The sequence below is a fragment of the Primulina huaijiensis genome, chromosome 4 (assembly GCF_012295235.1).
Source record: "Primulina huaijiensis isolate GDHJ02 chromosome 4, ASM1229523v2, whole genome shotgun sequence".
In the NCBI taxonomy this organism is placed as follows: domain Eukaryota; kingdom Viridiplantae; phylum Streptophyta; class Magnoliopsida; order Lamiales; family Gesneriaceae; genus Primulina; species Primulina huaijiensis.
This window is the reverse complement of record NC_133309.1, coordinates 3,216,035-3,239,232: the sequence shown is the minus strand read 5'-3', so window position 1 is coordinate 3,239,232 and position 23,198 is coordinate 3,216,035. Positions and strand designations below refer to the sequence as shown.

Below are 23,198 nucleotides of genomic sequence, written 5' to 3'. Positions count from 1 at the left end.
TAATTAAATGTCTTTAATTATTTATCAAGAGTGAATCGCATATCGATCTATGAAATCCCTTAGTTTTCGACCCTTAGCACTATAACTATCAACATGTATCCAATTTCATATGTCTATGTAAATTGTAGATCCACGGACTATGCTACTCGTTCCTATCACAAGCTATTCTCTCGAACTCACTCGCGATATAAAAACATCGTTAAAGTTAGCTACGCTCTAATAACACAATACCACAATACCATAATCAAGAATAAATCAAAATTTGAAATATGAATTAACTAAATCAGTTTCGGGGTAAGATCCCCTTAAATCCCAACAAATATGAAAGTTTAGCTACTAGACTTCATAGTGAAAATGAAAAAAACAATGTTTAAACAATAAATTCTAAATTAGAAATACTAAATTTGACGAAAAACGCGAAGAACGATGTTTGGAATCTCGATAATCTTCAACTCCCAAACTTTGCTCCAAGCTTTTCTCCATTTTTCTCTAATCCTAGGCTGCTGAATAATGTCTGAATCCTCTAAAATTCGTCCAAATCCCCTTACCATATCATTCTCCACTCAGAAATAAGGGAAGAAATCGGTCAAAAATCTTTCCAAAAAATTAACTGCGCCCGGTCGAAAATCTCTTTTTATTTTTTCGTCGATGCACCCGGAATGACATAAGTTTCCGCCCGAGCGGATAGCTTTCGCACATCTTCTAATTTTTCACAACTTGCAGGCGCCCAGGCGGATGTAAATGTTGGCCCGGGCGGATGTCCCTCGAAAATCGACCACTTCTCTTCAGTTTATTCACGAATTTCCTGCATTTTCAACCATGAGACTTATGAGTAACAAGAAAACATAATATATGCCGAAACACAACAAAATGCATGCAATCTAAATGATATATGCAACAAAATGGGACATCACATGATATTAAAAACACGTAAAATCCACCTATATCAGTAATGAATGCAAGAGAAAGAACAATTGATGGACCGGTGGGGGGAATTGATTGTCTGGATATGAAGGGTGTCGAATAGGTCCAATAGTGGCAGAGGCAAGCAAATTCGCAGCTTTAGTCCTGAAATTCGAACAGCAAATAGATAAGAACACAACGATATAGGAAGAGAATAGAAAACCATGCATGAGAAACGGTCCATACCCAGCTTTAGCAATACCCGAAGACGGGTGAGAGACCCCAGAACCAGGTGAAGGTTGATTAACAACTGGTACACCTACATGAAACGCGTTGATATCTTAAACATCTTTATCAAACAAATGAACTATAAGCCAAGGACATACCAGACGCCATAGAAGAGTGAATCACGGGGGTATTCATCACCGAGGTGAGAATCGAGGCTGGAATGGTAGCTGGTATAGATGAAACGATTACTTCTGAGGACGAAGTCAGCATATTAGGAGCAGTCAGAGGTGGAGATGACATTGCAGCTGACAACCTGACAACCAACAAGAGTATAAGCAAGAGCATAATCCCACATTATTTCGTAAGCAAAAAACATCACACACCTAGTTTCTCCATCATGAGCTAGAATAACAACCGAGACGAAATCAGAATCAGTAGATTGCTTGGGGTCAAAAACCACTGCATGCACTCAAGAAATATTCAGAAAACCAATTGCTACTGATGTATACTACAGGGCCAAACAATGGCCACTCTACCGCACCTACAAAACAAAGGCTGATGAATGGCCGAATAATACAAAATCCATAATTCCCCACAAAAACCCGGCGTCAAAAGAGTTAGCCAAACTACACAGATAAACCAATCGCCCATCCTTTGGTTTCTTGGATACAAAGTCATACAAAGAGAAAAAGGAAATTTCAATTCAATCAAGGCGAATCAACAACTTTCGGGGAGCCAAGAACACTGAGTAACAATTCAAGAAAAGGGAAGAGGAAAATACCCATGGCCGTGGAGAGTGAAATCGGTCGCCTCGAGAAATCCACGGAAGCCGGCGCAGCAACTGGGGAAGTCAGCATGGGCATGAGTTGCGTGGGATGAGCAGAGGCGCCTAGAGGAGTGTCTAAAGTTGATATAGCGGTTGCCAATTGATGACCCGAGCTGAGAGAGGCGTTTGCCTTTGCCGAGGGAAACTGACCAGCGGCCATTTGAGAGCCCATCAACGACCCAGAGACAGCAAGGAACGGACTGGGGCCGATAGCGGAGCCCGCGCCGCGAACGCGACGAGCAGTGAAGCGGAGACGACGGTTGAGATAGGCGAGGCGCCCGCAGTGTTCGATTCAGATGGGCGCGCCGGAGATGGTTCTTGATCCATCGTGAAATTCTCGGTAACCACAACTTAGGGGAAACGATTGTGAAGGATAGGTGAGCACGCTCCAAGAATCGGCGATCGTCCAAGGGCAGTTGGGGATGGTGAACAAGAACGGCGTAAGGGAGGAAGAAGGGGAGCTACAAAGTCTGAGTTTGAATCCTATGCATAGAAGAGGGAATTCCAAGGGGCTGAAGCGTAAAGTCTAGCAGTGAATTGGGCTTGAGCGTTTAACCCCATACTACGGGCTAACTTCAAGGGATAAATGCTTGCGGGCCGCTCCAAATAAACAAGTTAGAACTGGTTTACATACAAACATTTTGGCCCAATGGGCCAATGCTTGTGGGGTCAATTATTTGGACTAAAAATAATTAATTATAGAAGTCAAATTTAATTATGGGCCCGTCAAATGTAGCGGACTAATTTCTATCAAGTCCAACCAACCACAGAGCGCTGAAGATGGAAAAGATCGTGGGAAGACAGAAACAGATCGCGAGAAAGTAGTGGGAAAGATCATGAGCTCATGGGAGAGTGGAGAAACCGCACAGTTGCCAGAAAGAAAAAGAGGACATCGGCAAACAGACAGGACACACAACTCTCTACACACAAAAAATCTGCAAAAAGCTCTCTGCTAATTTCAATCTTCAAGCATTAATTTTCAAGCTTTCCAGTAGTTGTTCTAGCATTCTAGATCTTCTCGTTTAAAAAACTTCAACAATAATTTATTATATTTTTTTATGTTTTGATAAATTCCTACAGTTTTTGTAAATTCAAAAGTATGTTAGAGATTTATTTCCATCAATTTCGAATAGTTTTCTTCATTTTGGCATTGCATTTGTTTTAGGAGACTAGAACTGATGGTCGAATCTAGAATTCACGTCGCTTGAATAGTTTGAAGTTAGATTTTACTGTTTTTTCACACAAATTGATGCAACTTCGTACCTGACACGCCCGCAAATCAAATATTGTGCAAACATATATTAATAAAATTTTCCAATTTTATTTCAAAATTTTATATTTTGTATCAAATCTAAAATAATTTGTTCTGTAATATAATATATTTGATCCATATTTTCAATTTTTTGTGCCTAATTTCATCCGAAAAAAAATTGCAGGCTCAAAAATTGCATAAAATTTTTTTTTTTTTGTGAATCAGAGAAGAAAATTTCGATCTGACAAAAATTAAACACACATTTAACTTTGTTGTTGAGCTATAAAAAAATTTCAATGTAACAAAAACTGAACACATATTTAATTTTGTTGTTGGAAATTCAAAAGCAAATTATCCTTTTTTTAAACCTAATATTTTTATAGGATATTTAGGGGGTGGGCAGGTATTGTGTGATTGCGGTAAACGACGCCGTACGCGTAACGGCCCCTACCCAAGAATAAACGTAGCCAAGAAAATCAGATTCGCTCCACCAAATGTTAATTACTATTATATATAAAACACGCACACACATAGTTCGCGGAGTTGATCACAGCTTGTTTTTGAGTGTTTTAGTGCGTGAATTTGAGCATTTTTCCCTGTTTCAACTTGTCTAGCTCGCGGAAGAGTTTGCATGACTTTTTCTTGAGGCTAACAGGACACAAGTATCTTGATCTTGAATCTTCTTTCTTTTCCCGGCGTGTGATAAATTCTCGAGGTGACAAATTTGTTCTTTTTCCTGTCCTTTCTGTTTTTTTCATGGGTTTCGGATTTTTTTTATTCTGATATTTTTTCCCACTTGGTTTGTATATCTATGCTTGCTTTACGATATAGGTAGTGGGATTTTGGTTTTCTTGCCTGGTTTTGTTTCTTGGATTGGATCTGTTTTGGGATTTTGGTTTTGGGGTTTTCGGTTTTTGTGTGTGTGTGTGAATTAATCCGATCTTTGGTTTTTGATTATTGGGTAAGTGAAAGTTTGACCATCTTTTGTGTGGTTTCTTGAATCTTTATGGCTTGATATGGAAATCAAAGCTCTGATCTTTTGTGGTTGATTGGAAAATACTATCTTTTTCTTGAATGGTTTGATTTTTCAAGTTTAAGAAATTGGAAGTTTTTGTTTGACGATCATCAAACAATGATTAGGAACTTCTGAGATTTGTGATCGTAATTTAAATTCTCCTCTCCATTTTCCCAGAACTGATGTTTGACTGAATTTGTTGACTTGATGTTGATCTCTGACTCATTTAATCTGAAATTACTTTCCCTTTGATTTAATCATTACAGTTTGTGCCGAGTTTTTGAAGTATTATGTTTTATACCATGAATCTTGGATTTTCATGTTTCTAAAGCCTAAAATTGTTCATGTCTGAACTCTTGATTGAACTGTCTGAAGCATTTATATGATGTTAATTAAGATGTTATGAACACATGCATTGAAATTTTTGTGGTTTCATTATCTGTATGCATATTCTCCTTTTCTGTTGATTGATTAATAAGTATTATGTTGTTTTTCTAATACATTAGGTAGAGCCAACAAAGACAATGTTTCGCCGCAGGAGTAATTCTTCTCATGATGACGAGAGTATCGAACTGCAGCATGAGCGCAAGGTAACTTTCTATATTTTGGCTTTAGAGATAATAAAATATATGAGATTTGGTCGCTTACTTTCCAGTTGATGTAATTTTCTATATCTTTTTCTCTATGAACATCTTGTTATGATCTCATATCGGTTCGACAAGAAATTTTGGAGTGACTAATAAATTATGGAGCCTCTCCGACCTGAAAGACTAGTTTTTTCGGTTTTGGTTGTCCTCTTGGGCGACATGGGAAATGTCTACAATCAGATGAGTGTTATGACCACACAAGAAATTATGGATTGGTTAATAAATTTGGGAGGTTCTCCGAGGTTAAAAGCTTAATCTTTTGTAGTTGGACTCAATGGCGTACCTTTTGTGTTTGGACTAAATGTCCTAACAATGTTTCCTTGATCTTTTTATTGGACATTTGGCAAATTACGAAGACTTGGAAATTTATGGAGTTGGTATATTTGTCCTAACTCAATTATATTTTCTGCCTACTTTCAGGTCACTGAGCTAAAGGCTTCCCTCGGACCACTTTCAGGTCGTAACCTGCAGTATTGCAGTGATGCTTGTTTGAAGAGGTATTTGGAAGCTCGGAATTGGAATGTCGATAAGTCGAAGAAAATGTTGGAAGAGTCATTGAGATGGCGATCGAGCTATAAACCAGAAGAAATCCGCTGGGTAAGAAAAGCTCAAAAAATCTACGATCATGTCATTTTCTAATGATGGTTAAAACTTAAAAGCATGGAGTATCACGGATGTAAATTGCGATGTATCTTATACGCCTGGTATAATGTTATTGATTTTGTTTTATACTTGTCATCATCGATCAACAATCTATCTCCTCTTTAATTCTCAGCCTGAAATTGCAATAGAAGGCGAGACTGGCAAGGTGTTCCGTGCAAATTTTCATGATCGACATGGTAGGACCGTTCTTATATTAAGACCAGGATTGCAGGTTAATGAACAAGCTCACTGACATTGCGAGTTAGTTAAATTTCAACATTTTCCTATCTAAACTGAGGTTTTGTATGTTTACAGAATACTGCATCACTTGATAACCAGATTAAACACCTTGTTTATCTCATCGAGAACGCCATACTTAATCTCCCAGAAGGGCAGGAGCAGATGGCATGGTTGATAGACTTTACGGGTTGGTCTATGAGCACCAACGTCCCTATCAAGTCGGCTCGAGATACAGTCAATATATTACAAAATCATTATCCAGAGAGATTAGCCGTAGCATTTCTGTACAATCCCCCTCGTATATTTGAAGCATTTTGGAAGGTCGGTGATACATCATCCTTGACACGACAATTTTCAATTGTCGCCGATATCTTTCTTGTTTGTGTTTGCATTCATTGTTATTCAAACATTTGCAGGTGGTTAAATACTTTTTAGATTCCAAGACATTCCAGAAGGTGAAATTTGTGTACCCGAAGAACAAAGATAGCGTCGAGCTTATGAGGTCGTATTTTGATGTGGACAACCTCCCAACTGAGTTTGGAGGCAAAGCCACTCTGCAGTATGATCATGAGGAGTTCTCAAGGCAAATGGCATTGGATGATGTCAAAACTTCTAAGTTATGGGGCCTCGACAAGAACATATCGAATGGCTTTGCAGGAGCCGAGGTTGCTCCAGAACCCGGTGCGTCGCTTCATCCATAAGCTGAATCGCATGAGATGTTGAAATAAGCTTATTACAAACTCAATAATATTTGGATTTATCCAAAGATAACATAACTGTAACCATGGATGATGGATCATCTTATCTTTAAAATGCTAAAAAATTCTTTTTCAGGGTATTATATTCGTGCATTGGATACTTTTTAACCAACTCATTTCATGGTATATTTCCCAATCATGTACTGAAGATGCTAGCTATTGGTAATTAGAATCCAGGTTAGATAGCAAGGTACTATTTAGATTCATTAGGCTCATCGTTTCATTGATGGTGTTTAACCAGACTCCGACGCTACCGGATGTGGCGGAGATTCCATCACGAAACGACGAGCGTAACCTCGAAAAATTCGAAATAATTTATCAAGTTTTTCGTTTACACGTGGGATTCAAATGTTACGAATTTATAAAACCAACAGAATTTGCAACAATAATCCTATCTACCTGTAAACAATAGCAGTAGAAAGGACTAACATGCAAAATCCAAGATTGTACTCTGAGCTAAGGGTGCACTCAAAGCTCCAACTTGCTCAAAATCGAATAATAATTATTAATTTTTTTACAAATTTGGATTTTGAACCATATAGTTAATGATAAATTTAGGATAAAATAAGATTCGCAGTCTGCTACACGAGCTCGACTCAAAGCAGCTCGAAATGGCGTTCAACTCGATCTTTTATCAGACATTCGAGAGCAGCTCAGCTCGGCTCCGACACTAGTCTTAGCCATGTATGAACTTTTTTTCTTCTTTCCTTTATCAACATTAATCCAGAAGCTTAGATAAACAGAAGAAAATGGCAACCAAGTAACCATGCACTCAAAACCCACAACCTAATGGCTGTTCCACATTACATCACGACAAGGCAAATATATTACATTGCTTAATCATTAGAAAAGGCGCCTTCTAAACGTTCGGGTGGTGGTGTGGTAACTACGAACCAACAAACCGACCCCGATACCAATGCCCAAGCAAATTCCAAGGCCAATGCCTACACCCACTCTAACTCCGGCGTTGAACCACGAAAGCTCCCCATCTTCGCCTTCAATGTATTTTGTTCGTCTCCAGTACAAGCTGTCGTTGTCTTCCTCGCTTTCTGGTTTATATTCTGCAACCTGAATACAATACATATATCTCTCTCGGATAAGGTCTCCTTTTAGCTTACTGTCTTAGATTTAAGATGATTCTTATTGTGGAACACCAAAATATTCAGATCACATGTAGCATTAACTTGAAACATGTTAGGATATGCATGTTCTGATATCTCATCATTTAAGCCCAAATATGTAAATCATACAAAAGAAAAGCACCATATACGATAAGTTTCGCAACCTAAAACGTCGTCCTTAATCATGTACTTTGATGCAAATAACAAATAAGGGATTCAGGAGAGCAACACCCAGATTGATATTTTATTTCAGATGTTCAACTCATGTTTGTGGTGATCGTTCAAGATAATCATCGAGTGCACCAAAATAACAAATCCCACAATGAAGGAGTACTGAAATGAAAAAGAAACTAGTAGGATAAACGAAGCGGGACGCTTAAGGCCAGCCAAGTTACTCCGGTAGTTTCAGAGTTATAAGTATCTTATAAAATCCTTCAAACAAACTGAGTTATGGTCGCAACATATCCTGCTGAAAAGAATGTCATCTAAAAGTGGTTTTTTAATATTATATATTAAAAAAAAAAAACAAGATCTGTTTTGAAGTTTTGGCACATATAAGTTGAGTGGAATTTCATTAATAATTTGAAATCCCATACTTCAGACACAGTGTGAGATGAGGGGACCAAGAATGCAAGTTGGAAGCAGTATTATATGGGCAATGCAAGAGAGAACAAAAAGATGTTATCACCTCTATCTTTTTAAATACCAGTGCCTGCCCATACCCCCATGATGTTTTTATAGATAAGATTACTCCCATTATTCAATAGTAATGGGACTGGTCTTTTTGTGACAAGGGGACATGCTTCACGTGAGGAAGCAAGCAGGCACATAGTAGAAGGATACACATCAGCATGAGTGCAAATCAGACCAGTACTCGATATTTGAAGGAAGGAATTAGGCGGACCACACATGCCAACCCTCTTCTTGCTCCCCTGCTAGTACAACTATTCGACTATATTTAGTGATAAATTCTCAGTTCGTAAATGCGGCAAGTGACGAGAATTCATTTGATGTATGTAACACCAAGAGTGCATCTAGCCGATGTAGTTGGTAAACACGTACACTAAATATGAAATGGTAAAAGGTTAGTGTTAGCTTACTCCAGGCTCATACTTAATTTAGAGGAGAAGGAAACTTGATCTATTCAAACAAATAGAAGAACTACTAATAAAATCAAGAATGAAGTTACATAAAACTATGGAAAGTATCCGACATTCATAGCATAAGGCAACTGCGAAGAACTGGGATCCATGATGTTGCAGAACTTTTTTATGTGATCTACTAGTTCATGGGCTCAATTAATGAAGCAAAATAGAGCATAGACATAGACTAAATAGATTTTTCTCCTCATTAAGACAACTATTCGGTCTAGAAGTCTAGCTTTGACCTACAATAGAGATGAGATGATTAAGTCATTAGTAGACATGGATCATTCTATGGAATGAAAACGGCCAAGACAAAACAATTGTGTCTGCACAAGCAAATAGAATGGATGACACAGAAAGTTGCAAATGTCAAGAACTGAGTATTTGGATGAGAAACTACCTGCAGATCATGTCCAAACGTAAGATCTTCATGGGATTCAGACGCATCATACTCTGGAATGGAATTTAGAGTACCCATTCTATGCTTCTTGCGATTTTTAAGTTGCATAGTCTTGGTTAATATGATTGGTGTTCCTGAGAAACAACCTGCAATATAAACTTCAATTGTCGGTGATGAGGATTCCGAGTCCACGATTTGTTTCCCTTTCAGAAATCCCGTGCCAGCACTGATTACCGTGTCACAATTCATGCTCCACCTTCGAGCTGGCTGATTTACCTCCCCAACATAACCATTAGCATGTGACATTTCTAAAATCCCAGATATCACAGGTTCCTCTTTATCGAAAATCTCGAATTTAATGCTACCAGTTAATCTTATGCTATCTGTGCTGACAAAGGTAGCCTCTTCAGTTTTCTTATCCATTCTGTCCCTTCGAAGGGAGCAAGAAACTCCTGAATCAACTGTACATCTTACTCCATTAACTTCAAGAAGTGTCTCTGGGCTCAGGGACATGTGATTGAGAGTAAGAGACTCCGGGGTCGAATCGTCAACCATGAAATTGCTGATTCTCGCATAGAAAACTCTTATATCAAACCAGGACAACGAAAATCTCCCAGGGGATTGGTATGAGGAATTCCTGATAATTTGCAGACCCGGATCATGAAGGTATCCGTTGCTATGTGATTCATGGGAATTCTCCATCTATCAGGAGCTTAGTTTGCACCAGATTCCTTCAAGAACGAACGTTGATGGACCAAGATGAATGAAGCCGGGGAAACCGAACCCTGTTCAAGAATAACATCTGTATCAATCTCTCGACAAAAACAAGATCGAGGAAACCAAATAAATCATGAATACAAAAAATCATGGTGGCATGTATTGACAATCCAAAATCTCAAATTTATTGCAATTACCTCTGTAAACGAAGTACGTTGTTTTTTTTCCAAACTCACATCTTTGATGATAAAACAACGCGAGTGAATGGAAAGGCTAATTTTTGGAACTGAAAACCTCTATACAAGGGAAGATGAAGACAGGATCATAACTGCCACCCCTATTTCCTAGCTAACCAGAGAAAGTTCAAAGATTCATTCCACGTAGCAATAATCTTGTCAACTCAAACCCAAATCCTAGAAATTTTACCACATAAACAATAGAACCGAAACCATCACCATAAAAAGGTACAAAAAAAATCAATCTTAAAAAGGAGAGGATAATTCATCAAGACAGCAAAAACTCAGTAATCTTCAGAGAATCAAGAAACTTACCGGAAGACCCATAAACACGAAGTCAGTATATAAATAGAATATTCTATCAAATACAACAAACTCTTCAATCAAGAAAAAGAAAGTGAATGGTGTCACAGAAAGCCAGCCAGCCAGCCAATTGCAAAAAAGACACGTCCCAGAACCTAGCCAGCTCCAAAAAACTCAGAAAAACAATGACAAAATCCCAATAAAAGAATTATAACATAGAAGAGAATGCTTTATCCGTTAAAGTTGATGTTTGACTTTGCTTTCAGAAATACTTTCATCCAACTCATTTCAACGTTTTCACTCCATACTTTTGTGCGATATACCATTTTTACCTCAATTTTAATTTAAACCTATTAATACCTTTTTTCATTATTATTTTTTTTCGTCCTTGCGGTGTAATTCTTGAATTGAAGCAGAGGACTCGATTTCTTGCATTTGTTCTACCTCCATTCACAATGGCCTACAGTTCTTCCACCACGTCAAGTCTTTAAATGGACGAATTCCACATCAAAATTATAATGAAATAGACAGGATTGTAAAGCTATAAAATGAGAAGTATATCTCTTCAATTTTCTAAATTGTCATTCATAATTTAACATTTCTACATGTTATTCAAAGTATTTATTACAATAAAAAAATGTACAATTTTCACTATAAAATATATATTATTATTTTTAAAAAATATCCCAACCACGGACCAACTCGACTCAACTTTATTGGCGGGTGGGGCCAATTCGACGGGCCCAACCTGCATTGACGGGTCTAGAGGAAAACTTGAAAAGAAATCTAGTAACGATATGAGGAGAATCACATTTTCGGTTTTCTACTCATATTTAGCATGATACGTTTTCCCTTTTTTTATCATAATTATTTTGTGTAAATTTTTTTTTATTTGTGAATTTAGAAACTCATGTAGAAGATAAAAGTAGTTGGTGATTGTAATGAGACGAAGAATGAGAATCAATATTTTTCATGTTGCTCCCCTTATTTTAAAAGTTTGATAGAAAAATTGAAGTCAATGATAGAAGAACAACAACGGAGTTGGATTAATCACACTCCTTTCGCCAAATGTGTTGATATGCATGTCCTTGCGATTAGTAGTTATCGGGTCGATTATTTTATTAATATTATCATTAATAATAATAGATAATAATAAGTTTTGATTTGGGGATTCTCGTATCCGCCCCGTCTTGCATGATTAATATTTTCAAAACGGAGATAAGGGCGTGGATGAAGATTTGATTCCCGCGGTTTCCTCGTAGCCGAAAAAACGGAGATCGAGGAGGGTATGTGGGTATGAATGGAATTCGGGAACGGGGATGGAGATGTCAAACCTCGCCGCCGTCTTGCTTAATTAATATTTTTGAAACAAGGGTGAGGATTTGATTCCCACGGTTTCCACGAAACCAAAAAAACGGAGATCGTGACGGGTATGAAGGTAGGAACGAAATTCGAAGATGGGAATGGGGATGACAAACCCGTCTCTGCCCAAACTTCAAAAAGTGTGACAAAAGCAAGAAACTAATGGGTTTGAAATACTTGCCCAAATATAGCTTTCTCCTCTGAATTTGGGTGATAGGTCCATAATCAAGAAATGGAATCCTATCTCCGTTTTATCCGTAATGTAGCTTTCTTCCAAGCAGCCTTGTGTCCCAAGATTAGATTGCGGCTAGCCCACCAAAAATCTTGATCTTGATTACGAGGATTGTTGACTTTTCTTGCAAGAATATACACCACATTATTGGCATTTTCATCATTTTATATACATTATTTATACATAAACATCGATTGGTGCTTTAATCTTGTGCAGACAAGTGTGTCTGTCTGTCTTTCTGCTCTATTTGGTTGATGGAGATGGGAAGATTGAGATTTGTGTTAGTTGATCTTATCCTAAGGGGTTTATATTTGTGAGGCCAGCATGGTATCTTGATGAAAGAGATGCAGGAATACTAGCTTAGAAAAAATCAAGAATTGTCTGACCACGGATCCAATCAAACCAAATTTCAATTAAGGGTCCTATTTCTACTTTCAGAAATTCCATTTTACCGAAGTGTTCTAGCGGCTAAGAACTCCTGTCTGATTCCATGATTTTCTAAAAAGACAGACAAATTTTGGTTGAAAATTTAGTTCCTCTATCATATCTGATTTTGTCAATTTTTTTATTTTTCATTTAAAAGTCTTTTAAAAATCTTGATCTGTTGAGTATCACTTTGGTTTTTTGATTTTAAAAAAATTACTTAAGTAAACATTGAGAAATCATCAATAAAAACTAGATTGTATTTCATTTTCTCTAAACTAATGATTAGGATATGACCAAACAAGCCCATATGCAACAATTCTAAGTTTCAGGTTAATGAGTTACACCCTTTGTTCTTAAAAGATGACTTAACTTGTTTTCCAAACTGACAAGCTGAACAAACTTTGTCTTTGAGAAATTCAGTTTTTGGCAAACCAGTGACCAAGTTATGCTTGTTCAGATTGGCAGTGATATTGAAATTTAGATGATTTAACCTCTTGTGTAACAATCAAGTCTTTGTTAAGTTTGAAGCAATTAAACACACTGGTTTATTCAGTTGAGTAGTCTAACTAATTTTATATATATTGTCACATCTGTGACTTGCCATTATCATGCATCCAGAAATATATTTGACAATAAAAATATGCTTACGGAACGCAACTGAGTAGCCATGATCACACAGTTGGCTTATGCTAATCAAATTGTATTTAAGATTTTTAACAAGTAGTATATATTCAATAATAATATTACTATGGATAAGCATATCATTACCCATAGTTCTACCTTGAGAACCATCTCCAACAGTAATCTTAGGTTCAGTAAACCGAGTCAGTTTAGATAGCAGTTTAGTTTCACCAGTCATGTGCTTTGAACATCCACTGTCTAAGTATCAAACTGACTTTTTGATTAGTTCAGTTCCTATGCCCTGCAATCACAAATGAAGAACAACTCTTGGTAACCATACCTACTTGGGTCCAAACAGAATTAGGCCTTTTGGAACCTAAACTTGGATTAGTTTAATTGACAGACAACTTGTTGTGTCCAACTATATGTATGTTAGCAGTTTAATTGATCGGCCACTTGTATGCTCCAACTATCAGTTTAATAGACCGACCATAGATGTGACGTCCCTAAGCATGGCTCGGGCCAGGGGAGTAGGCCCAACCCCCATGATGCGGAGGTCATTCCTGTACATGTCGTATAGGTTGGAGTGGCAGCGGATGACCCTCAAATGATTTTCTGACTTCACCAGCCGGAGGGGCAAAACATTAGCATGGATAGACCCGACCTCCCCACTGATGGTAGACTGACCTTGAGGGTGAGGGGTTTCAAGGGCTCGCCGCTTCCTAGACGAGGTGTCTTAGGAACTTTCGGACCCCTCCACCACCACAGCCTTGGACTTGCCCTTGTCGGGACCATCCGAGCTGGCCTTTTATTTTCTCCTGACCTCAGCTTTTTTGATGATGACATTCATGACTCTGTTAGCTGTGACAAGAGTAAAAGCTCGGTCGACCCAAAAAAAAAAAAAGAAAAAGGGCTGGAAAAAGAGTGAGAGAGGAAATCGAAGTCCACCCTCCAATGATCTTAGTAAAAGGTGTAATATCCCTGTGAGCTCTGTCCTCAAAGTGAGGAAAGACGAATTTGTAATCAACAGGAGCATAAGAGAGAGATAGGAGCTGATTCTCGTCTGAGGCATCCGACCACAAAGGGTAGAGCTCGAACCAAAGATCACTCGTCCTAACTAGTTCTTCGGTGTGATAAAAACCGAGGTGGTTCTGAACTGGACCATCATCACCAGTAGAGAGGCGGGAGCTGACCCCCTCAGTTTCAAGGTGCTCACCTGACTCGCTAGGGACATCAGCTCGAAGATCATATCGATCCACCTCACGGAAGATCTCCTCGGAGGTCGAATTGGAGGACATATTGGGGGATGCCATAAGTTAAAAGCGTACCTAAGGAGGGAAAGGTCGGAAGTTGGAAGCTAGGAAAGGATGGAAAATCATAAGGTCGGAGCCGAGATGAAAATGATGGAAATGTAAAGTATGAATGAAGAGGGATCACCAGTATTTATAAAGGGACCAAGATGAGATCAGACCATTAATTTCAAATGGATTGAACGGTCGAGATCATATCGAAGTACATAAAAGCAAACATTAGGGTAATAAATGGGAGAGAAGTTTCAAATTCAGGGAAAGAACAAACACTGCTAAGAGCTTTGTCTCACACCTCAGCACCACCCTCGGGCCTCCAAGAGCTAGGAACACAACGAGCTTCTAGTCTCATATGTCAGCTCAACTTAAGGCAGGGAGTCGTGATATCCTAGAATATAGGCTCGGCCTACTCTCGGTAACCCGAGATAATTCATGCCCAATATCTATATAGTTTCGGGAGGTCATTTTAATGGCTAGGGTTCACCAGGAGGTCACCTCATTCACTCGGATCCATCAGGTCATCTAGGGGCCCAACCCACCTTGGGCTTTATTCACCCAGATTCGTTGGGTAGTCATTGGGAGCTCACCCCAGCCGACCTCCCTGCTTTCATAATCTCCTCGACCAGCAAGGTTTGGCCAACCTCCCGAGCCAACCTCCCAGCAGGGTCTTGGCCGACCTCCTAGCATATATTATCGCAACGATTGAGAAAGTCTCGGCCGACCTCCTGAGCCGAGCTCCCATGGAAAGCTTTGACTCGCTCAGTACGCATCAGACAAGCTCATGTCTCAATGAACTCCCACTCAGATACATTAATATGTAATCCGAATAAATAAAGCTTGTAGGGGTTTAAGCTGACTTTATTTAAGATTCTGAGAATCTAGACTCCAACTGATTTAGAACTCCACAAAGATAAGAGTTTTAGTCGTCAAAGAACTCTACTCACACATTGACTATTCTCCTATAAATAACAAGTTCCAGTTGTATATTCATTCATTATATATTTATTCATTATGAACACATAAAATACTCTCCCAATTTTCCTATTTTACGACTTGAGTATCGGAGTCTAACATTCCTGGTTGTGCTTCCACATTCAAAAATCCGACCCGAGCTTCCCAAATGAGATCGAACCTCCCCGTAAGCCTCGCGATTTTCACGAACATCAATATTTCGATTGCATATTACTTTTCAAAATAGTAATTAAAGTGGAAATATATATATATATATATATAGAAATATAAAAAAAATAGAATATTAAAATAATGAGTTACAATCCAAACACTGTTGAAAAGCTCCACCCACAATAACAAACTGCATTGGCTTAAAAAAAAACGAATAAATAAGCATTCTATAGTTATACTCCCTGTTAATCACCAATATGAATTCACTAACTATGAAATCCGTTATATGAACTCGTGACCTTGCTGTACAAAATCGAATTCGTTATTCAAGAATGGCACAAATGCCTCTACAAAAGAATGTAAAAATAAAAATATTCGTCCATTCGACTTAGTGAGGGAACCAACAAAAGAGGGGAAAAGAAGTCGGAAAATCCAATGATCTAATTATAGAACATTGGCATGGAACAATACTTATCTGTATACACTGTAAAACGATCACTAATAGTAGCGAGGAGAGGACGATGAAGGCTCTATGATATACACTATAGCACCAAGGCAACACTCAGGGTGAGCAGGGAGGGCCAAGTTAGTAGTTTTTAGAAATTACACAAATTTCAAATTTTTTTCAGGTAAGGAAGTGATGCCCCTAGCTCAGGGTCGCCAAATGGTTTTTTGGGCACAAAGGGTACCTTCTTTGTTTTGTGCAAATGTCATCCGGATATCCCAGTGCAAGCTCCTGAGAATATCTTCGAGCGGATTGAGTATTTCTACCCTGTCCCTTATGATCACCCAACCACTCGGCCTTAACAGTCGATCCATCTCAACAACGATTGTTACTGTTTGCTTGCATCTGATAATGACAGCAAAAGATAAAGCACAAAAAATATTTTACAAACTCAGGTAAGAGAGCTTCTTATTGAATAATATGACATGTAATGACACAAAAAGAAATATGAGAAAACTCCTTTGGGTTTCAAAAACTTCAGAATCAAACACAAAAAGTGTTAAAGAGATGAGGCAAACTATTTTTGAATCCAAAAAATTAATGATCATGGGACTGATATAAAGACAAAAGCCAGATTCAAGTATGATAAATGATATTTTGCATAGATGATAATCAGAATTCAAGTGAACTGCTGAATGAAATTCGAAATTTTTGTCGCACCTGTTATTCTTAAGCCTTGAGAAGAGATGATCAGCATGCAGTAGGTCATAAGATCTTGGGTAAGAACCAAAAGATTCACACCAGTCATGGTAAACACCAACAAGGCCTCGCTCGAAAATAATTGGAAGTGTATTGGGTGCATGAACAGGAACAACATTCATAACCCAAATCTTCTCGTCTGAAAGCGCAGCAGCAAATCTGTTGTTGAAAATGAAAATTAAAAGTTTGAGATAGCATTTGGACGACCAATTGTGTGGGGGGTAGATTGACATTAGATTAAGCGCTTTGTGCACCTCGTTGCTCAGTGAAAACTCGGCTCAAGTCAGTTTTAAATGAGCTCAAGTAACTCGACTATTGGATTGAATTAAGCTCGAGCACCCTTCGAACTATTTGAACTCCAGATATAATACTTATTTTGTAACTCTATAAATTTATTATTTCACCCTTATTTTTGTTCATTAACCATGGTATTGTCCAACACTGAGCCCCGGATCTATTGATACACTGAAAATTGAGCTCTAGCTCGAGAAAACTGAAAAGTATCAAATGAAGCTCCAACTCGAAATTCACCACCATACAGAGTTTGAAAATGAGTTTGAGTGGGGAGTTTCTTTTTTCTAGCCGAGTATGCCTGGGAGGCTATTGGAGCTCGATTCGTGAAATACAAGAAGAGATACATCTAACAGCCTAATTTGCTTACCCTCCACTTATTGCTTTCATGTCCATTACATTGCGGATGGCAGACCAGTCGATGCCCATTCCTGTAAGATACGAATTGTTCACAATAGCTTTCCAGTGCTCACTGTCAGAAATCAATTTCTCTCGATCGTTCATCCATTCGGGAAATACATTAAGCCTGTTTGGCCATTCTGCAGGCCATTCTGTCCCACGTTGTTCGATTCCTTCAGGGATAGTATGCAAGCAAGTTTTTAATGGAACGTACCTGTATCAAGTACAATTCTTGCTCTCACATAAATAAAAGCAGATTAGGCAAATAACAACATTATATGGATATTTTACAAATTAAACCTGAGATCCTGAACGTGATACAAGTCTATTAGGTTGACCCGACTATGGTTCTCTACCAACCGTTAACAGAAACCGGAAAAGAAGACTTGTAGTTTAGTTCCAGTTTCTAGAAACAGGTTCAGACTCTTAAAAATAAGAAACTTGAATCGGAACTGCGTATCCGTCTTATGTTTTAAGGTCCGAAAATACCTAACAATTTAATTTAGATAAGTTTAAACTACTTGAATTATATCATTTAAATTCTTGCTGAATTCTTTTATTTCTTTTCTGAAATGAAATCAAAATATTCATCATATTTTATAACGTAATTTTTAATCATTAAATTTTACTGTTAAATTTTGTTCTTAACAGCTGAAATAGTAAACAATTAAATTCCAATTTAAATCTTTCAAGTCGAAAAATTTGGGAGAAATTTACAGAAAAATTAGAAATAGAGGGAAGGGCGAGGCCCCTGCCTGCTCGGCTCCGCCATTTATCAGTGCATTAGATCACTCCATCACTCCCACCAAGTGCCGCGGATTGTAAACTTACTTTTCTCAATTTAGCATAAATGTATCTTATTTGAATGCATGGAAAATTTAGATGTCTGACAAGTGATCTAAGAAAAGCCATATATATGTAAGAATTGAGCTCGTGTGATTTACCAGGTAGCATCAGGGTTCTCATTTTCCTTGCATAGAGCTGGAACTTTTTTCCTCCTCAGTTCATATATGTCATTTGTTTCCGGTTTTTGATATATCTTGACACCTATGTCACTGACCTCGTCGGATTTATCAGCCAGGATATTCCAACAGATCGAGGATGTCAACGTGGACAAAGCTGGTAGAGGAGAAATTCGGAGGAATTTTACATCCTTGCATGGCGAGACATGATAAACACAATCTTGTAGATATCACAAAATAGCGCGAAATCATGTGTTTTTGGTATTTGGGACTAAAATTTCATCGACATATTATGCAAAAGAAATCACAATAAATTCATCAATTTCAAGAACAAGGAAAGCACAGCAACAAGGACTTGAGACATTCTCATCATGGGATTCAATGCAAATAAACTGCGGCATGCATTACAATGTGCCAAAATAAGCTGGGCATGATAAAACAAAGTAGAAGAAAAGAACCTGTCACGTATTTTCGATTAAGAATCGAATGGTCAATCATGTAAGACTATAAAGCAAGAAATACAAGTGCTTGGATATTTTTTCCATTCAGGATGGAGATATTGTTATGATCTAGCGAATTATGCAAGTAAAAATGAGAACCAGAAGTGTAATATTGCATTGAGTTAATAAAGAAAACTCCCACGGTATTAAATCTCTCTGACAATCCCTCTCCCTAGCAGAATGCTAGTAACTCACTCAACAAGAATAATAACAAAATATGATTCGAGCCTTCCCCCTTTTCCCCGCCTACAATACACATTTACAATCTTGGGCCGTGGCCTTTCATTCACATCAGCAATGGTGCCTAGTGATTCAGAGCTAATTGGGCCCATTGGATCTGGATTCATAACAGATATATTCATCATGCAGCAATGACCTAACAATGCAAACAACAGCAGAAAACACAATTGCATTTGTGAACGGGAAGAGTGAGCAAACCTTCTTCAGCTTCAATAGTGCTGTGCTTAGTAGAAAAAATAAAATACCCTCCAGGCCTCAAAATCCGATTAATTTCTAGGATAAGCTTACCTCCTGAAATTCAAATGAGGTATATACTGTCCTGAATTTAGATATTAATAAACGAAGAAAGATGACTATCGAAAAAGTTGAGGGTGATGGCACAAACCATTTGAATGCCACGAAATACTGCAATCACCACAATGAATTGTATCAAAGACTCCACTGGGAAAAGGAAGTCTCTGAGTTGCAAAAGGACTGATAAACGCAGGGAAACCACGTTCAAGGGCAACTTGAGTCAGGTCCACCAGGTCATCTTTCAACCCGAGTGTAAGTGTCAAAACATCCTTCTCAAGTAGAGAAGCTGCTAAGCTTGAATCCTGACAGCCTATATCTAACGCTATCCGTATGTTTTTTCCCCACTCAATGTCAGGTACCATCTATAAAGTCCACAAAATCCAACTGAACTTCAAATATGCAAAGATGCCGTTATAGAAAGAATTGCAACCAAATCATCAAATATGACGAATTTGAGGTGGCAATTTGCCAAAAATAACAATATGGTTAACATTAGTTTTATTAAGTTCATATCTACTTGACTCTCAAGAATCTAGACATTTACTTCTTCGATAGTTTTGACCATTTCAATTTTTGCTAGCCACCTATAAGGCTATACATAGAGAGACACAATACAGACACACTTCAGAGCAGTGCAGAACAAAATGAACAGATTACCTCTTCTATGGATTCTAGGTAATGCTGAATTCCACCTTTGAAAACAGATCGATTCAACGGAAAAGTAAGATATTCTCCTGATTCCACCACCCAATCTTTGGACTTAATATATGATGCTAATTTCGGATGTGCCACATTTTTATATAATATCTGCAAGCAACACAGATTAGCTACATTCCATATATGTCCTATACCATGTATGAACAATGTATACCTTCATTTTGCTTTCCGGCCAGTGCTCGGGCTCACCGTAACCGTCACGGGGAAGCGGAACGAGACACATAACAGCTGATCTAGGACAACTCCTCTCATGATGCCGATAACTCTGTATTTTTCCCGTACCACTTTCAATGTCGATGCAAGGAATGTAGTTATACTTGCTTCTAGTGTTGCATAATTTCCATGTATATCTTGCTTTAGGATCAAATAGAGGACCCAAATTCTTATTCTTCTTCTTCACTGAACTTTCAATTTCTTCATCTAGATTTTCTTGATCCACGTTTTCTGCATTAACCAAATCAGGATCCCCTTCCACCTCCTCGGTTTCAGTGCCATCACTCTCCAACTCTTCACCTTCTTTCTCATTTCCTTCATCTTCCTCCTCCTCTATTGCCACCTCTTTCGCCTCAGATCCATCATTTTCTTCATTTTTCTCCTCGCCAGATCCTTTCGACGACTTCAAATTCCCATCACCTCTTCTCTCCACACCCGCAGATTCCACCTTCTCCGGCCTCTCCTCAGGCTTCAACACCACAGACCCATTAACATTTTTCTTGTCTTTATCATCCAATCCAGACTTAAATCTCTGCTTATCACTTTCTTGACTTTTTTTGTGTCCAGAATTGATCTGTGAATTACCCACCTTCCCAGCAGATACAGACACTGGCTCAACAATATCATCAAAGCTCTCCCTTCGAGAAGTGACAGAGAAATTTGAAAACGCAGACCATACGAACACAAAACACATGCCCAAGATTACAACTACTGACAACTTCACGCAGAACCCATATGACTGGTACGAGCGTTTAACCTGGCGACCGAATCTTGCAATAGCCATCGGAATTCTACCCCCAAACCCAGAAATTTCCTTCCAAAAATACAAACTTTTGGATCAGATTCAGCTAAAACAAGTTAATAACCATCGAGACAAAGCATTAACTTGGCTATAGAGTACTTGGGATGGTAATAATTTGCAGACAATGTAGTTCTAACTGCATAAAGTAAATACGAAGAAAGATCCAAGAAAATTTGTTCCGATTCATTATATTAACTAAATCACTCTCAAACAAATGAAAAAATCCCAAGTCGGGATACTGTAAAACACTCTGTTTTCGTTGGTCGGTTTTTACGAACTTTTTGAGAATCTCAGCTCAGATTGTTGTAGTAAAAAATTCAAAGAATCACGATTTGGTTTTGGTCCGGTTATTACATGGATCACGGTAAACTGTGAACAAAGCATCATTTGAACCTCGAATCACGAAAGAAAAATAATAATTCTCTTCATTTAACAAAAGAAAATTTCTATTCTAAAAAGTTTTTGGTCATAAAAATATAATCTTTTTGAAATATAACAAGTATTACTACCATCTACTTGAATATATCTCGTTAGTTATTGAAAATATTTGGCTGTTTCCAAAGGAATTCGCACACGAAATCATAAAATAAAAAAATTTTAAATTTCTTGATTCGTCCTATAAATTTTGTAAAAGTATATTGAAATAAAGATATATACATTGTAAATCTAGTTTGTTACTTACGAGATATTTTTAAATATAAGTTTGATCATTTTTTTAAAAAAAAAATGACATATTTAAATGTATTTCATTTTTAAAAAAAAAAAAATTTGACAACGTCTATTTATCCAATTTTTCCCTTATTTGTTCATATAAGAGGTAATTATGAGTAGGTCTCACGTGAGACGGGTCAACCCTACCCATATTCACAATAAAAAGTAATACTTTTAGCATAAAAAGTAATACTTTTTCATGAATGATCCAAATAAGAGATCCGTCTCACAAATACGATCCGTGAGACCGTCTAATACAAGTTTTTGCCAATAATCAAACTAAAAGAGTATAAAAAAAAATAAATGATTTGATAGGAAGATTGTATTTGATGAGAGCGTTGAAATTATTTTGTTGACTCGCATAATTTAATTAATTATACATTGACAAGTTATTATCTAATAAAGAACTCAATAAGGTAATCTAATTAATTATGAGTTTTCAAAGTATTAAATAAATCGGTATGATACATCTTATGTGTAGAAGCTCATTCCAATTAAGCTTTTGGGTCGAAGAATACTAAGTTATACAAGGTTATGGCCTTTGAGAGATATAGAATAACACAAAATATATATGACACATATATTCTTGATCTCTTTCCTTCACTCATCTAAGAAAAGAATAAGGTGGTCGATTCTCTATTCTCTTGGAAGATCCATAACTCCAACGTTAGATAAATCAATGGAGAGAATGTTGACAAATTCATTGAAAGGTGCAACATGTAACCAAAACCTCAATTTAACCAATTCTCCAATCTTTTTTTGTTGAGCATCATCACTTCCAAAGATGCCTGAGGATTATGTGGTATTTCCTCGACGAATAGGTGATCCGCTCCTTGAAGCCAGCATCTTCGTGTCAAATGTGTTTTAAATACATTTCAGAATGTCATTTTCTTAAAAAAAAAAAAGTTGATCGGGTTATTTTACAAATTTCTTATGTCACGACGATACCGAGTTTCAATAGATAAAACCCGACCCTAACCTAAATTCCATGAATCTTTGACGTAACTGTTAGTTCTAGCCTACTCGGATTTCCGAGATGAGAAAACTATATGTTTGAACAAGGAAAATCGATTCGCAATTTTAATTAAAATAAAAAATCTTTACAACCGAAAGAAACTAGAATAAAGCTGAAATCTTGCTACTAAACACTGGAAATTTACAAAGGAACAGGAAATCAAGTTGCTAAAATTTTGTAGAGAATTATTGATAAGTTATCTGACCCTTTCCTGCTTCAATTATTCCCAAAATTAGTGGGCTGAAACCCTAACCTTCAAATTACTAATTGCATTTATCTTTTGGGAAGGTGCTTTATTTATTTGGGTGAAACAATATGTGTAGAACATTAATTTTAAGTTACTTTTA

General features: G+C 37.5%; 3 protein-coding genes across 6 annotated transcripts; 1 reads left to right on the top strand and 2 right to left on the bottom strand.

Moving 5' to 3' along the window:
• Positions 1-3,680: 3,680 nt before the first annotated feature.
• Positions 3,681-6,594, top strand: LOC140975243 (uncharacterized). Its single transcript, XM_073438839.1, has 6 exons — positions 3,681-3,924; positions 4,731-4,814; positions 5,292-5,468; positions 5,647-5,745; positions 5,829-6,074; positions 6,170-6,594. Exons 2-6 carry the CDS (start codon positions 4,749-4,751, stop codon positions 6,452-6,454), a joined length of 873 nt encoding a protein of 290 aa, XP_073294940.1. The 5' UTR covers positions 3,681-3,924; positions 4,731-4,748; the 3' UTR covers positions 6,455-6,594.
• A 419-nt stretch (positions 6,595-7,013) lies between these two features.
• LOC140975242 (uncharacterized protein At1g01500) lies at positions 7,014-10,726 on the bottom strand. Of its 4 annotated transcripts, none has more exons than XM_073438835.1 (4): positions 10,446-10,726; positions 10,092-10,307; positions 9,178-9,962; positions 7,014-7,579 (listed from the first exon to the last, which is right to left on the bottom strand). In XM_073438835.1, exons 3-4 carry the CDS (start codon positions 9,877-9,879, stop codon positions 7,355-7,357), a joined length of 927 nt encoding a protein of 308 aa, XP_073294936.1. In that variant the 5' UTR covers positions 9,880-9,962; positions 10,092-10,307; positions 10,446-10,726; the 3' UTR covers positions 7,014-7,354. The 4 variants fall into 4 exon arrangements, with proteins under 4 accessions (XP_073294936.1, XP_073294939.1, XP_073294938.1 ...); XM_073438838.1 differs by having other exon boundaries at positions 10,092-10,242; XM_073438837.1 differs by lacking the exon at positions 10,092-10,307.
• A 5,022-nt stretch (positions 10,727-15,748) lies between these two features.
• LOC140975241 (probable methyltransferase PMT28) lies at positions 15,749-21,510 on the bottom strand. Its single transcript, XM_073438833.1, has 8 exons — positions 20,265-21,510; positions 20,051-20,200; positions 19,485-19,755; positions 19,298-19,390; positions 18,342-18,516; positions 17,369-17,611; positions 16,669-16,866; positions 15,749-16,353 (listed from the first exon to the last, which is right to left on the bottom strand). Exons 1-8 carry the CDS (start codon positions 21,105-21,107, stop codon positions 16,155-16,157), a joined length of 2,172 nt encoding a protein of 723 aa, XP_073294934.1. The 5' UTR covers positions 21,108-21,510; the 3' UTR covers positions 15,749-16,154.
• Between the last annotated feature and the right edge of the window lie 1,688 nt (positions 21,511-23,198).

Bases quoted from the DNA above. Each gene is read 5' to 3' on its own strand.
- LOC140975243 (XM_073438839.1), top strand. From the start codon at position 4,749: ATGTTTCGCCGCAGGAGTAATTCTTCTCATGATGACGAGAGTATCGAA. The intron at 4,815-5,291 runs GTAACTTTCTAT...GCCTACTTTCAG, and splicing joins AACTGCAGCATGAGCGCAAG to GTCACTGAGCTAAAGGCTTC. The intron at 5,469-5,646 runs GTAAGAAAAGCT...TTTAATTCTCAG, and splicing joins AACCAGAAGAAATCCGCTGG to CCTGAAATTGCAATAGAAGG.
- LOC140975242 (XM_073438835.1), bottom strand. From the start codon at position 9,879: ATGGAGAATTCCCATGAATCACATAGCAACGGATACCTTCATGATCCG. The intron at 7,580-9,177 runs GTAGTTTCTCAT...TATTGTATTCAG, and splicing joins CGTTTGGACATGATCTGCAG to GTTGCAGAATATAAACCAGA.
- LOC140975241 (XM_073438833.1), bottom strand. From the start codon at position 21,107: ATGGCTATTGCAAGATTCGGTCGCCAGGTTAAACGCTCGTACCAGTCA. The intron at 20,201-20,264 runs GTATACATTGTT...TGTTGCTTGCAG, and splicing joins GGCCGGAAAGCAAAATGAAG to ATATTATATAAAAATGTGGC. The intron at 19,391-19,484 runs GTTTGTGCCATC...TTTGAATTTCAG, and splicing joins TATTTCGTGGCATTCAAATG to GAGGTAAGCTTATCCTAGAA.